This window comes from Zeus faber, assembly GCF_960531495.2.
Source record: "Zeus faber genome assembly, chromosome: 11".
NCBI classification, from domain to species: domain Eukaryota; kingdom Metazoa; phylum Chordata; class Actinopteri; order Zeiformes; family Zeidae; genus Zeus; species Zeus faber.
Genome location: NC_137205.1, coordinates 10,744,552 through 10,760,663, shown reverse-complemented (window position 1 = coordinate 10,760,663; position 16,112 = coordinate 10,744,552). Strand labels below are relative to the sequence as shown.

The 16,112-nt window shown below is 42.2% G+C and overlaps 1 protein-coding gene across 1 annotated transcript; it reads right to left on the bottom strand.

Annotated features, from left to right (window-relative positions):
- Positions 1-1,310: 1,310 nt before the first annotated feature.
- ap5z1 (adaptor related protein complex 5 subunit zeta 1) lies at positions 1,311-15,151 on the bottom strand (the record flags this gene model as incomplete). The annotated part of the gene is made up of 18 exons (XM_080009571.1): positions 1,311-1,587; positions 2,471-2,685; positions 3,386-3,518; positions 3,603-3,700; positions 3,930-4,057; positions 4,627-4,745; positions 6,170-6,312; positions 6,430-6,608; positions 7,366-7,528; positions 8,290-8,327; positions 8,426-8,566; positions 10,244-10,291; positions 10,988-11,162; positions 11,347-11,459; positions 11,561-11,711; positions 12,027-12,210; positions 12,696-12,833; positions 15,120-15,151. The coding sequence occupies 18 exons, from the start codon at positions 15,149-15,151 to the stop codon at positions 1,326-1,328; spliced, it is 2,460 nt and encodes an 819-aa protein (XP_079865697.1). The 3' UTR covers positions 1,311-1,325.
- Between the last annotated feature and the right edge of the window lie 961 nt (positions 15,152-16,112).

The window sequence follows — 16,112 nt, the reverse complement described above, 5'->3', positions numbered from 1 at the left end:
ATTTCCCGTAGACCACCTAAAGCACAGACACGGCTCTCACTGCGACCGTAGCATAAAAAAAAAAAAATGCAAAGACAGCCAAATCAAGAATAGGAATTTCACTTCAGAAGCGTAGCTGAGACAAGAAGCATATGAAGTGATTTGAACACATGTTCATAGTATTAAGGTATTTAAAAAACAAAAATTCATAATAAAAAAAAAAAAAAATACCTTCCACCCAGGTCTGCTGTCCTGTAGCTACTAAAACGTATAATATGTATAATAATAATAATAATGATACATACAATGGTGCTAACTCTTGTATTCGAGCAATACAAATCAATCAAATAGGGTTTTGTTTAATTTTGCTTTAGTCGTTTTTTTATGAAACCATGGCACTGAAATAGCACTGAAACACAACTCTGTTTATTTTGGCTTCACACTTTGGCATGGAGCCTATTTACATTCCCCCCCCCCCCCCCCATATCATTTGAGTCATTTTCATGGAAGCAAGCCAGCCCCCATCACTCATACTGTGGTCATATTTTAGCTGCTAGCAGTTTGACAAACGTCTACTACTCTGCAACAACTGTTGCGACTGTGAACTGACTTGTGGATCAACAAAACATATCTTGATTCTCGTGTATCTTGGTTTTGTTACATTTAATGACATACTGTCTGGATCAATGATTATGAAGCCAATATGGTGTTAATATGCTTAAGTGAAGCCCATTTGATGATTCTGTTTTCAGTAAAGAACTTCATGACAGTCTTAAGCTGGACAACTGTATTTTATCTCTCAAGAGCTCTTTTTGGCATACAGTCTATATTTGATATACTTTTCTGAAATACTCTACAGCTATGTGCATTTAACGCAGAACTAGTTTAAGGGTTCAGCGCTCCAGGCACCAGCAACACTTTTCTTTTCTTTTTAATCAGAGAATCTATTTTGTAAAATTATATAGTGAATAAATTGTTAAATAAAAGATACTTTATGACACCCTGTGTGTTCTGTTGTTGTTTTTCCCCCGGTACAAAACATGTATATTTGTTGCTTGGTTTTAATAATCTAATGTTTTTACAAAAGTACAGTGGACAGGATTAAGGGACTAATTGAGGTGCATAAAGGCACAGATTATGAGGTCACTTTCCATCATATCACACAAATCATTCTTTCAATGTTAGTGCATGAAGTGTGTGTGTGTGTGTGTGTGTGTGTGTGTGTGTGTGTGTGTGTGTGTGTGTGTGTGTGTGTGTGTATGTGTGTGCGTGCGTGCGTGCGTGCTTGCGTGCATGTATGCGTGCATGTGTGTTGTATGTTGATGTATGAGGACAAAGTTTGAGTCTCAGTTTGAGTGCGCGAGGTTGGTCAGGCTGGTGAGGGCGCGCAGCTGGAACGGCATGGCCACGTTGGCGTCCCGGTGCCACTGGGGGGTGCTGACGTGCGGCGGCGGCGTGAGCACGCTCTGGGCCACACTGGGCACCTTCAGCAGCGACCACAGCTCCTCGCCCCGCGTCAGGATGGAGGCCAGGTCGTCCTCGTTGGAGCACCAGGGCACCGAGCCGCCCCGGGCCACAGTGCGGAGCTTGGACAGGAACAGGGACACCCTTCAACACAAGAATGACAAACTGTATGAATAAAGAAATCTAACCGGATAAAAAATAAAATAAAATTAAATTAAAAAATGGTACATGGTACCATATACAGTATATTGAATTTAAATGCAGTTAAGAACTGTCTTTAGCTATTTTGGTCCCAATACTATGATGGTTTAATAGGTTAATCCGGGGGAAGGTTTGTTAGGTTTCAACCCAGGACTTATAAAATGCATTGACTACGCTGGAGTCGCTCATAACACCATATTATGGAATAATTCATTACAAAACTGCATTTTGTACAATAACTGTGTAATAAACTTCACAATAACACTGTTATAAGTTAGACTAACCTATTAGGTGTATCCATAGTGATGTATACATATTATTTTCATCATGTACAGAAATATCCAGCTACATTCATATTTATAAACCATCACTTAGCTCCTGCCATAGATATTTTTTTTGTAATGCTTTATTTGGTGCACAGAGCACATTTTGTATATTCTGTACAACATATTTTTCTTGTTTTGTTTTTAGTACCATGATCCATTCTGATTCTGATTTAGCATTGCAACTTAAATGCAATGTGTTTATTGCACAATTTAGCCGTAAACTGATTTGTGTTTGCTGAACTACAACTAAAAGCAAATTTTAACATATGATCTAATGTTTGATAAGAGAAAAACAGAATTTGGCACCATTTTAATATGCCTGCGGGAGCTTCATGTTATTGTGTAAGGACATTGAAGGTATCCTCTATAGCAGGCCATTTTAACATTTCAGAATCAGAATTTTCTAAGGGTATGGGCGGGGGTAAAAAAAAAAAAGCTAAAGTAAAGGTATCCTTTAATTCTAAGTTGTGAAAATGAAAACAAAGCCGTCCTGCCCACACCTGGGTATGAGGTCGTGTGAGCGGGACGCCAGCTTGGACAGGGCGCTCATCAGCGAGGTGATGACGCGGGGTGCGGCGTGGGCCTCGCCCGGCGGCGGCGACGACGATGTGACCTCGAACAGCACAGCCTCCAGCGTCTCGAAGCACGACGTGATGAGCTCCACGGAGCAGCGGCTGTCGCTGGACACGGACAGGTGCTCCCCCAGAACCCACACCTGGGAAAAAACAACAACAATATGCTTAGTTATCTTTTCATTTATATTTTGACTTGGGAAAAAAAACAAAAACAACAAAAACAATAAAACAATTCACTGGACAACATACAATTTCAATATAACAACTCATGTAACTTCTTTATTAAACATTAGTTAATTCATTAATATGAGTTTATTTCACTAATGGGGCAGCTATCAGAAAACTTCACTACAAGTTCAAGACTTTTAGAAGACCCTTTAAACATCACTTTTAAAAACATTTTGGTATTAAAATACATTTTCACATGTCGCATTGAACTAAAGTCATTTTGAAGTAGCTAATGATTTTACGCTGAAAATGTGTCAAAACTGGTATTTTTTTGTCCCTTTGCCAGGGGCTGGCAATGAAAGTGGAGAATTGTAAAAAACTCCCCCTCCTCAAGTAATTAATTAGAAAAAAATCACCCCTCAGTTTCTCCCAGACACTTTCAATTATGAAATATCAAACCTGCAAAAGATATCTTTGAACGGGGTCCAAAACCCACATGGAGAAATGGAAAAACCCAAAAGCCGAGCTCTAAACCAACATTCTTTCTCTCCACACACACACACACACACACACACACACACACACACACACACACACACACACACACACACACACACACACACACACACACACACACACACACACACACACACACACACACAGCTCTCTCACCACGTGGGTGAAGATGTCCTCCCTGCTGTAGGCATTGGCTGTGGTCCCGGCGAACTCCAGCAGCTCGTGTGATTGGTCCACCACCAGGGAGGGGCGGAGCTTACAGAACCTGAGCAGGTGACAGCTGAACACTCTGCGACGACAGAGAGGGGAAACTAAATATGAAAAAAAAACCACTTTCCGTTTGTTCGACCGTTTTATCCGTTTGTGTGTGTACCTGTGTATCTCCTTGGCATATTTGTGGATGTTAAGCAGGAGGCTGCTCCTCTCCAGCAGAACCAGGATCAGCTGCTCCAACAACTTCTCATCTGCAACCTGACACACACACACACACACACACACACACACACACACACACACACACACACACACACACACACACACACACACACACACACACACACACACACACACACACACACACACACACACACACACACACACACTTCCTTTAGCACTTTGGAGATGTCGAGTCCATTTCAACTCTCTATTCGTGACGGTGGGGCCAGATCTGGTCTTTAAGATACAATATCTTTTTCATTACCTTGACAACCGTGTTGAAATAAACGTGCAGCAGTATGGGGACAGTCTGGGCACACTGGACAACCCTGGGCCAGCTCACAGCCTCGGCCAGCAGCTCGTGCAGCTTGTTCAGTCTGGCGATGGTGTCACCTGATGGAAAAGGAGCGGATGATACACAGGGACAACAAGTGGGTGATTTAAATGCTTTTAATTCAAGGAAGACCTAAACTAGTGCGTTGTGGGGCTGATCACATGTGATGATTTTCATGGTGAAATATTAACCTTTAGTTATAGCGTTAGAATTGGAACACAGTAAGGATTTAGCCATTCGGCTCATACAAAGTCACATGGTTTAAACATGATAAATAGCAGGAAGAGAGTGGATACGGTAGCAGGCACTTCCAGTTATGCCAATGTAGTGACTAGGAAACAGAACCAAAAGTCTGCTGAAAGACTGAAAGGCCTAAGGGAATATAATTAGAGGCTTGAAATACAGAAGGAGTTGGAAGACTGTCACAGGTAGCAACATGACCGTATGTATATGTATGTGACAAATAACCTCTTGAATCTTGAACATATCATCAGTTCCTCTCGACAACTTGGCTGGGAATTGTAGTCGTGTTTAGTTACCCAAGAGACTGCCAATGAGCAATGTTATTTTATAGTCTTTAAACTGTAATTCTTCAACATGAAGCAATTTTTTTTAAAACATGCCTCACCTGACCCCGCCTCTTCTCTCAACAGGAAGAGGAACAGGCCTCGGTAGTTCGGGCTTCTGAAGGCCTCCAGTGAGAGCAGGCCCCGTCCGCTCGAGTCAGTGATGGGTAGAAAAGCCGATCTGGGACGCAAGGGGATACAACACACAACATCAGTGTGGTGGGGGGGGTGGTTTGAGCAGCCAGACTTGTCTTGGGTCTAGGTAATTGGGCCCAGTACCAGGGTGGCTGTATGTCTGTTGCTCGTTAGACCAATCAACGGGTAACAGGTAAAACCCCCGTCCCCACACACACACACACACACACACATGGGAGAGGAGCCCTTGTCATGCCATGTCTCCCATCTGTTCTGGGCTTCTTCCACCTTGTCCACTCTTTGCATGAAGATGCCCTGGAGCCACCAGTGGGTCAACGGGCAGCCACAGCACCAGCCTACTCCTGACTGGCAGCAGCATCACACAGGGTGTCCGGCGGAGGAGTGGGGGAGAAGCAGCCGCAGCAACCACCACGGGTAACCACTTGCAGTTAGTTGTTCCACCCAGCAGCCACCTCCAGGAACAACCTGCAGCTGTACAGCCAGGCCACACCTCCAAGCAGCCCCCGCAACAGCCAAGACTGGAGGAGGAGGGGAAGTAGGCTTCGGCCAGTTATTCTCCCTGGCCTGAGTTTGGTGTCAGGGGTATGTGGTGTGAGGGTGGTGTGGCTTGAGCAGCCACACCTGTCTTGAGTCTAGGCAATCGGGTAAAACAGGTAAAGCCTCCACCCCCCCCCCCCACACACACACACACACACACACATACAGGAGAGGAGCCCTGGTCATGACATGTTTTGCATCTGCTCCGAGCTTGTTCCACCTAGCCCACTCTCTGCAATAAAACTGGTATGTTTTCAACCCCATCCCCTGTGCCTCTGTGTCAGAGTGCCCTGAAAACACCACTTGGGTGGCGTGTGGCAGGCAGATCTGTTGCAGTCAGCTGACAAAATAACTGGCAAGACGAAGTGTTCCTTATGACTATGATGAGTTAATTTTCGTTAGAGACAAAAAGGAAGCAATCAATTGGCCTTGAAAATAGATGAGTGGAACTTAAGTGGAGGACGTTTTGTTTCAGCTCTCGTTTTGTTTAAGACCTCCACATCTTAGTTTGCGAATATCAGCGTACAATTTTGAAGAAAAGCATTATGGTGGCCCTGAGAACGCATTGCAACAGCATTTACGGAAAACCCGAATGCATTAAAGGAAAACACAATGGGTTCAGTGGGTTTTCTAAATGCTGCACATGTGTTGTCATATTGGTGAAGATATTTTCCTAATTGTCTTGTGTTTTATCCATTTGCATGTGTTTTCTTAAGTTGCAGTTATGTTGTGGCTTAGCGTGATTGTGTGCCTAAAAAGCTTTTTTGAGACCAACTTAGCAGTCTTAAAGGCATATTCAATTAAATGTTGACTTTAAATTTGAAAGGATTAGTCCTTTCAAATTAAAGGTCAAGTTACGTTGATGTAGTTTGATGAATATTTACCCGTGTGTGTATGTGTGTGTGTGTGCACCTGAGCTGCAGGATGAGTGTAGAGGAGAGACAGGGCAGGTCCAGGAGAGTGTGGAGCAGCTCCACCGCAGTACCAGGCGTTACCAGAGAGGGCAGTAGATCGATAAAGTCATCCACCACCGCGGGGCTGTCCCACGCTAGGAACTACAGGGAGAGAGGAAGAGTAAATCCATGTCTTTACTGTACATCACTCAAAAAAAAAAAAAAAAAAAAGGTTTCAATAGAGTCAGTCAGAGGAGTACAGAGATCTGCGGCTCTCACTTTGAACAGGTTGGGGAAGGCGTTGGTGTACTGCGGGACCCGCAGCGACAAGTTCTCCAGGTTCTGTCGGAGGAAGCGCAGCAGCTCATGGGCCAAGAACGAGTCATTGTACAGCTCAGCAGGGAACCGGCCCAGCACCAGCTTCCACACGCACTCGCAGTCAACCGCCACCGTGTCGCCTGAACAAGCAGATCCAGCGATCCATCAGACATATCTACCGTCAGGCCGGCGGCTGAACGGCAGCGTTTGAAGACACCGTTTTTTGCCAACTTTGTCCCCCAAATAAAATTTCTGCTGATATTTTTTCATCAAAATGAACTGTGGACATGAACATAAGCTCAGTAGACATCGCAGCAAATGTTGTGGCCGTGTACCAGAACACTGTCTCGTCCTACTTGAAATTTGACCAGCCATTTTATAATGCAACTTAATATAAAATGTCAGAATCAGAATCAGAAATCAGAATAAGAAATACTTTAATAATCCCAGGGGGAAATTACTTAAACTTTTTTTTAAATTCCTTGTCTATTTAATTCATAAGATGAATGTGGAACCAGCATGTATTGCCATGTGGGAGTTATGAAATGTGATTGATTATGGGTATATAGGATACATTTAAAAGGCATTGGCTCTGGTTAAATTAAGGAAATTGATTATGTCAAATTCCTTTTCAAATATATATTTTTTCCATATCTTGCAAAGCGAAGGCTTACTGCAGTCGGTCAGTTTGTTGAAACTGCTCTCTTACTAAACTTTACTCTATGTTGACAAAATCTGGCCATAACCTGGGCCTCCTTCCTCGATTGTAACAAGACTTTTGGATCACCTCTGCTTCTCGATATAGGAGAGACCATTCATTTCATCCAATCTAAGCTCCCCGTAAAAACACTTTTTGGGGCTTTTTCTTCCGTTTGGGGCCGCGGGCTTCGGACGCACCGTGGTTGAGGTAGAACTGGGCGATGGGCAGCAGCACCCGCGCGTAGCTCAGATCGGAGCTGAGTCGCCCGTACAGAGCCTTCACGCACGGGAAGGCACGGTACACCAGCGACATATCCTCCACACACACGCAGTTCAGAATACACACCGCCTCCACCAGGCACTGAGAGAGAGAGAGAGAGAGAGAGAGAGAGAGAGAGAGAGAGAGAGAGAGAGAGACACTTCCATGAGGGTGTCTGTGTGGGTTTGTTTTCAAACAACCCTAATGTTTAAGACAATTGATATTAATATAATGGTGGTTTGGTGGAAGGAGGGGGATTCATTTTGGAGCACTGTTTTTTTTAAACATTCATAAATAGGAATTTATCAAATGTTTATACACACAATAAGTATTTAGCCTTGATAAATCACACACACACACACACACACACACACACACACACACACACACACACACACACACACACACACACACACACACACACACACACACACACACACACACACACACACACACACACACACACGATAGATGAGCACATCCAATTAACTAGCGATCATTCATTTATAACTGATCAAATTGTAGATAACCACAGAACCAAATGAATTTATATTCAAGCTACAGTCATCAATTATTTTCCTCAAGAAAGATAATTCCTTTATCATAAAATAAAGTTAAACAGGTTGAAAGAAAGGTGTGTCCCTGACATTTCATATAATTCAACTACCAGTGTGTGTGATAAAAAAATGATAGACCATTAATATATACACAGTATATATATATATACATATATACATACATATATATATATATATATATATATATATATATATATATATATATATATATATATATATATATATATACATATACATATATATATATATATATATATATATATCTCTCTCTCTCTCTCGACATACCGCTTTCTGCAGTTCAGTATCTGCTCTCTTCTGTGCCTCTGGGAGAAAGGAAGCAGAATGAGTTAGTTATAAGTCAATTCACAAAAATCACACACGCATTAAAGTTTAATGAAGAATTCCACTACACGTGACTCACTGCGGTCGCTCTGCTCGATGATGCGCTGGCAGTACTGAAAGGCCTTCTCCCTCAGACGCTCCTTGGGGGGAAGCAGGCGGCTTGAGGAGGAAGTCGCTGAGACCATGGAAACCACCGAGCCGTCCACCTCCGAGCGGTCATCTGCCGATCAGAGGTTGTCGCACGGCAGTGACGTGAAAACAGAAATGGGACAGATGCGTTGTTCCGTGGGAGTCCAATATGAACCGATGAATGACCGTTACAAGGCATGGCCGTTAGTAACCAAATGCAAACCACCCACACATGTTGAGAGTTTCTGAGTCAAGTCTGCGGTGCGCCAATGCGGTTTCGTTTTGAGTTGTTTAAATAATGCTAAATGCAATATCAATATCGATATGTAACTTTATCAGATTTAACTCCTTGCAAATTGCCAGAATGCCCACAACTTCAAAATAGACAGCAATACTGGTTGCTGTACGTTTATACATGTACATTTAGGCTGCAATATCTCTTAAAACTGAACAATATTACAGCCCTTTGTGTCTGGAGCCCCACTATCCAAGTGATAGAAGTTAAAGATTTGGGTTATTAGCAGGGGATGAATTTGGAAGGTGGGTAGAGCCAAGTTTTTAGTTATAGCAAACCTATTCAAGTATTTTTTTATGAAAGGTCAAACACCTGGGAAAATCTATATGTAATCATGGTGCATTTTGGACTTGGAGGAATCCAATTTAAAGCGGTATGCCTATTGAGAAAGGTTTTCTATAACAAGTGATATCGATGGTACCATAATTACACCAATACTCGCGCAATAAAATGTAAATAAAAGGTCAAACATCTGGGAAAATCTCTACGTAAACGTGATGCATGTTGGGCTTGGAGGAATCCAGTTTAATTATCATCCCACTTATTGAGAACAGTTTTCTATAACAAGTGACAATGATAGTACCATAATTACACCGACAGTCGTGAAATAAAAATGTAATCTGACAAATCGCTCTGACAATGGGAATTTCTTGGGAGTCCACAAAGTTATCGCCCGGTATGCCAATATAGAAAAATATGTCACCAACGTCTGCAAGGGAACCCCTTCAATATCTTTCCAATTCCAACCAATTTCAACTAGATTGTAGAATTTGTGGGTATAATCGGAAGCTATTAAACTAACGGATGTTACATTATGCGGAAATCTCCATTTTTGCCGAACACCAGGCGACCCCTGCCGTGTCTCTGATGCTCAGAGTAATTGTAAAACTCTAGGATGTGTTCTGTCAAAAAGCTCAAAAAGCACAATTAGGGCATGATTAGCAGCTGCGGAAGAGACAAAAGCGTTAGAGGCATCGGACATTCAAAAAGGGAAGTGGGAACGGTAGTATTACGGTTCTTTGATCCTGGAAGAGGTTAAGTTAGTGGCGTCCGGCTCATATCCCTTAAATGAGTGAAACAATCATGGAAATAAGGGGGTAGAAATATACAACTTAATATTAACAAAACACATCCCATTTAAATCACTACTAATTAAAAAAAGGTTTCAAAATAATTAAGAAATTATTCAAGTCCAGACTGATCCCCAGGCTTGATCGATCAAGACGTGATTGATTACAAGTGGGCAAAATGGAGACCAAGTCAAGGGTTTAGAATTTGGTTAGTGATCCATAGTTGCAAATAGTACGCACAGCCGTGACAGTGTAGCACACAAATTGGATTCGATTTTCACCATGTTGTTATGATCGAATGTGGTTATTAATTAATTGACCGGTGCTGCAGTACACCAGAAGAGGTTACAGCGGAGGGGCTCACGGCTCATTCACACGCAGGCAAAGGGAGACCGTATCTTACCAGTAGAGTGGGAGAGGGAGAGGGAGAGACTGAGCTGTAGTCTGTTTGCTGGGGATGGTGAAAGCAGAAAGGAGGTCATCTGGGATGAAGGCCCGATTTTATCCACTTAGAGCCCACATTTTGCTTGCTTTATTGCGCACAAACGACCCTTCCGAAATGATCCATCCTTATTGAGGTTGAAACCTTAGTGGGCATGGACAGATTTGGAACTATCAGAGTACACCGTGAAACCATTATTTTTCCTGGATATAATTGGACTTTGGCCATTAGTTTAAGGTCATTAAGACATGTATTCCACTGTTCTTTATAAGAGATCTCACATAGGTCTATGTTCTATTTTCTTATATCTGGGTCTGGTTTCAGATCTTTATAGATAATCTCGGATACAGATACTCTATTTTATCCCGGTGTCAGTCGGATACCAGAATCGGGATCAGCGGGGATAAATAATCCTCAGTATGCTGCACAATCCTACACATTCATCACTATTTGCAGATACATGCAATATCCAGTGTAATGTCTCAATGTTTTGTCACTGCCTAAATCTTCCCAGCAATGTCATTACAGGGATTTGTATCTCCCGACTACCACCTGTGACCCATCAGAGTTGAATATTAAAGCTTAAAGCAAGATCTACACTGAAATGATTGTTCTGGTTAAGCTCAGATTGAGGTGAACCCATTTCTGAGTAATCCCAACTATAGAAATCCGGCTTATAAGATGTCACCGGCAGCGAGTACCTACCTACGTCTGCAGTGGCATTGATGCTGGAACCGGAGCTGGAGGTCAGCAGCCAGTGGCGGAGCATGGAGAAAGAGTAGACGTTCATCCACTGGTCCTCTGTGAAGGTCTGACCCACGCACAGAACCGTGAAGAAATCCCCGGACACGGTACCGTCTAGCTCTCCGATGGGTCCTGGCTGGGGTGAAACACACACACCTGCACCAAGGCACTAACAACAGCAAACGTGCGCAATTGAAGCAGGTTACAAAATTGAGAATTTTATACAAATGTTGTGTATCACGATTCCCTGACTTTGCTATGGCTTAGAACTGTAGGGGGCCGTGGAACCCAGGTTGGGAACATCAGTACAGGTCAACTACCTGACGGGACCTGGGGCCTGTGAAGAATCCCCCTGATGAGACTCCACCCCCTTGCTGGGTGCTGGCATAACGCAGCCAATCAACAAGCTTCTTATTCAGGAGGGTCACGTGATCTGCAGTCATTCAGAAAGAGACATTTCAAGATATGGATGGATATGGAAGGATACATTCTTACAAACAAAACTGATAGATGTGTATTATAAGTGTGTGTTACCTTCGGTGAGAGACCCTGGGCTGTAAGTGAGGATGGTATTGAGGATTGGCAGAGTGTGTGTGAGAGAGTGAACCGGTCCTTCTGGCACTCGGCCCTCCAGGTTTCGCATGAGCTGGGTGCAGAGGGACGACAGATCATCCCGGGAAGCCGTCTACAGGAGCGAGAACAAAGACAATACGTACTATTTGTGACATAAAGAAAACCATAACAAGAGAGAAAAAATAAACTAGCACACCCCACTGCTATTTTACCACTTCCCTTAATCAAAAGGGAATTCAGTTTAATGTGTTTGGGTTTAAATAATACTCTTTTTTATACAAAATTGTAAACAGACAAAATGGTTCTTTGTATTGAACTTTTCTGAGTCAATATAAATTGTAAAAAAATATATATTTTCTTGCATACTTGTATTTTTACTCTCCTTGTACCTAAATACAGGTGAATGTGCGCATGGAAGTGCGTGTACCTGGGAGAGCATCAGGGCAGCAGCGTGGGTGTTTGGTGGGTTACTGGAGTCTTGGCTGTAGTTCACTTTCTGCCCAGAGGGAGGCAGTGTCTCCCTTAGCACAGCCGAGCTCAGCACCTGGAGCTGCTCTATAGGAGAGGACACGAGCAGCGCCAGCAGCCTCTCCTGGAGCTCTGGAGGGAGCCTGGCATGGGCAGGAACGTATAAACTGTGTACGTCAGTGAAAAATAATATTTTGTATTCTACCTTGTAACATGCAAAAAAAAGTCACTGACGGTAAAAGGGTGGATGGATAGGAGAGAGAGAGAGAGAGAGGGAGGGAGGAGAAAGATAGTATCATAGGTCAACAGTGGGAGTACATTTCAACCCTACTGCTCAATTTCTAACCCTCCCCTTGTCCGTTTGTGTTACACTGCTTATTTTTTTACAACTTACTTCTTATACAATTCTGCAAGTGCTGAACTTATCTGTTCTTATTGAAGGCTTTGCTGACGATTACAGATGGCTCAAGCTTCAAGATTCCAGTTTGACTACTAACCACAACTTAACCTAATGTAAAATGCTATAAGTGGACAGTCAATAAGTGAACTAATGGCTTGAAATGAAAACATTAGTTGAACTAGCACATCATCCTCCACGTCATATCAGTGTTAGCGGAGTAGTTCTTACATCCTGGTGTACTTGCTGGCTGACAAGATGAGGTGCAACCTCTGCAGTGAATCAATGGCGTCATGACCAAACTCTCTCCCTTGGATCAGCTTGAGTATCTTGCCGTAGAACTTCTGCAACTCAGCGTCCTGGATCTCCCTGGAAAAAAAATATTAAAAAATATTTAAAAAAAAGAAATATATATATATATATATATATATATATATATATATACATACTGAAGACGACAGTTGTATATTTCTGATTCGTGAATGGTATAAACGCATGCAAATTGTGGAGAATTCCTGTCAATTGGTGTCATTTATTTTAATGGGGACAAGCACATTTAAAAACTGTTGAAAAATATATCTTAAAAGGTTTCAGGCAAACAGGAGTGAACTGTCATTTCCCATTTCAAGAGTTTTAACACACAACACACGAACATGGGACATTTAGCTGAATACCTTAGCAGGACAGCAAGCTCGGGTGGCAGTTAACTGGACAATAAACATCTATATTCTGTACATATTTGTGGACAAGGAAAAACTAGCGATTCATCTTACCTCGCTTGCTTAATTAAGCTTTCTGAGCCATGCGAATACATTCCGGCCGAGGGGCGAGCGCCAGCGGCTCCTCACTGCCAAGCGACGAGTGGAAGGTAAACATTGCGCGTGCTCAAGACTTCCGGACCGAAACCACGAATGACGGATTTTAGTTCCGCTTTGGAATACGGACAATTCGCGTTAAACAAACGCGTACGAGAAAAAACAAAACAAAAACAAAAACAAAAAAAAAAAACCCATGAAAGAATGAAATGAAAATGACCAAAAATATACACAAAATAGGAAGTGAGTTCCATGCACCGGATAAATGAAAGGGCTATAGCAGGAAGTGACCGTATGGTTTCTGGGATTAACAGTGGGTATAGATATAAGTATAGAAATAAAAACAGTATACAGTACACTGGAGATAGGACAGAAAGAATAAATGTGTGTGCGTAATTTTACGTTATTTAGCGCCGTTTCCATGCTTTGTACCAACGATGATGATGTTTATAATAATCTAATAATAATCTAATAATAACAATAATACCCTAATAATACAATCTAATAATAATAATAATAATCCTAATCAATGCCCCCCGGGATTGCATTCTCTCGATTACATGAGAAAGAACCTTGAAGAAACGCGATCAAAGGAGGGAAGTGGTCAAAAGTTGTCTCCTCTTGCACATCGTTTTGTCTCTCAAAAGGAGCCGTTGTGCACTGCACAATATGAGAAATGCGATAAACAAGTAAATAAAGCAGCCAATACGGGAGGCGCATGCAGAACACCTCACACCAGAGGCTGGAGCGCTCTTCACACTGCCCGCCTTCTCTCTCTCTCTCTCTCTCTCCCTCTCAACTCCGATCACTTGCTTCGAGGAAAGTGTCGGGTTTTGGGCGACGATGTGACTACAGTGAGGATCTGCGACACAAGGACTATTTTCCTTGATTTAACAACGACAAGGGTCCATTTTCGCCGGTCTTCACAGCAGGTAAAAATATACAAAGCGCTCCTTCCCTCGACAGGAATTATTTCAATTCACCATCTATTTCCAAACTTGATGAAGTGGCTTTGAATGTCGTGCGCCGGATCAAGTCATTTTGGTATAAATCTTTGCACAACATGGTGTGGAATGGAAAAACGAATTGGTAAAGAGCTTAAAAAAAAAATATATATATTCTTTATCCGATTTGTGTATTAGTGGTTGTTTATGAATTCATTTTAGCTTTCACCTGCTGTAAGCAGGGTAAGAAAGCGCTCCTGGGGTGATTCAATAGCTCAAACTGCTGTCATCAACTCATTACCTGAACTTATCAGAGAGCTTTCGATATACAATACAATACACACATACAATGGGAGAGAGAGAGAGAGAGAGAGAGAGAGAGAGAGAGAACATGGATTGAAGTTAAATAATGAAATAAGACTCCAATAGTGGGTAGAAGTAGAAAAAAAGAGTCCCATTGTATGCAACACATCGGAAGGTATTTAACAACAATGCATACGTTCTTATTTATTAGTTTTGTTTAAGCCCTTTGGGCTGTGTCATTTTATTTTTTAGCCTTATTACCAAGAAAATAGTTTATACGGTGTAAAAGGTCAAACCCTGGTTATTTCAGAGGGACATTTGTTAATGTTTACCTTTCTAAAATTGCCTGCGTTCTGCAAACAATGCATGTGGCCGGCTCAGGAGATGGTCAATCTCTCTCCCCTTCTCTCTTTTTTTTTTTTTTTGCTAGTACTTGCCTCTCCCTTCCCTCACCCTCTCACCTTTACACGTCTATCCCTCCCTCTGATCTATCTCTGTGTACGGAGCCCAGATATCAAATTTCTATAGGCTTCAGCTATTTGGCTGGACAATAGAGCCTATTGATGGCTGCTGTACACCTGAACCAATCATACATGCCTATCAGCCGGTCGGCCAGGTAGCCCATCCCATCCCTGCAAGCCCGCTGTAGTCCAATCAAATGCAAATCAGAATGCATGCTGATGTTTTCAATTGTTGGAATGGATCTCAGTTTTTAACATTCATAACAAGCTCTTTTAGGTTGCAAGGGGAAAACTGTAGAAAAACAAATAGATAGTCATCTTCTGTGGTTCATCTGGCAGAGCGGAATGGAAACATCCCCATTCGCAAGAGGCCATGATCAACTGAATGAATTGTCATGGTTTTGAGTTGTCATGCTCAAACATTTAACCATTTTACTTTTACCACCGACCTTTTAACCCTATCTAACCTTGTTTCCAATCCCTATGACTTTCAGGTATTCATTTATTCATTCAACCATTTGATAGATTTGTTGCTTTGCTTTGGACCAAGTCTTACTTTTGAACAACCTACAAGCATTTTGGTTGTGTTATTTGGTGTTTAGCTTAACATGAGACACATTTTGCTCCATATGAAAATGAAAATGACACTCATCTTGGCAAACCCTTTCTTTAGATGCCTGGTTCCCAATTTGTGCAATACACAAAAAAGTCAGTTTCTACAATTTAGTATTGTCTTTGGTTTTGTTATGTGAAATGACAGCTGTCACAAGAAATAGTCATTTTGGGTGGAATGGCTCGACAGAAGGGAAAACCTTTATACCCTTTGACAAAAATGTTTATTCTTTTTAAGGATATCTCTCTAGAACCTGGGCTTCTAAAATGTCGCCATAGCCAGGACCACCAAATCATCGCATCACTGAGAGAGTGATGAGAGGTTAAACGCTGTTTAATGCGATGAAAGCCACTATAGGCTACGCTTTTTGTTAAACTTTGAATGCGCCTTTGACATGCATTGGGGTCCCAAACTGCGGAAACCATGCCAGGTATCAAGCCTGTTTATTTATCTTTATTTGACCTTCAGAAAATGATCAGTGTTTGAAAGAAATAGTCGTGCGTTAAAAAAAA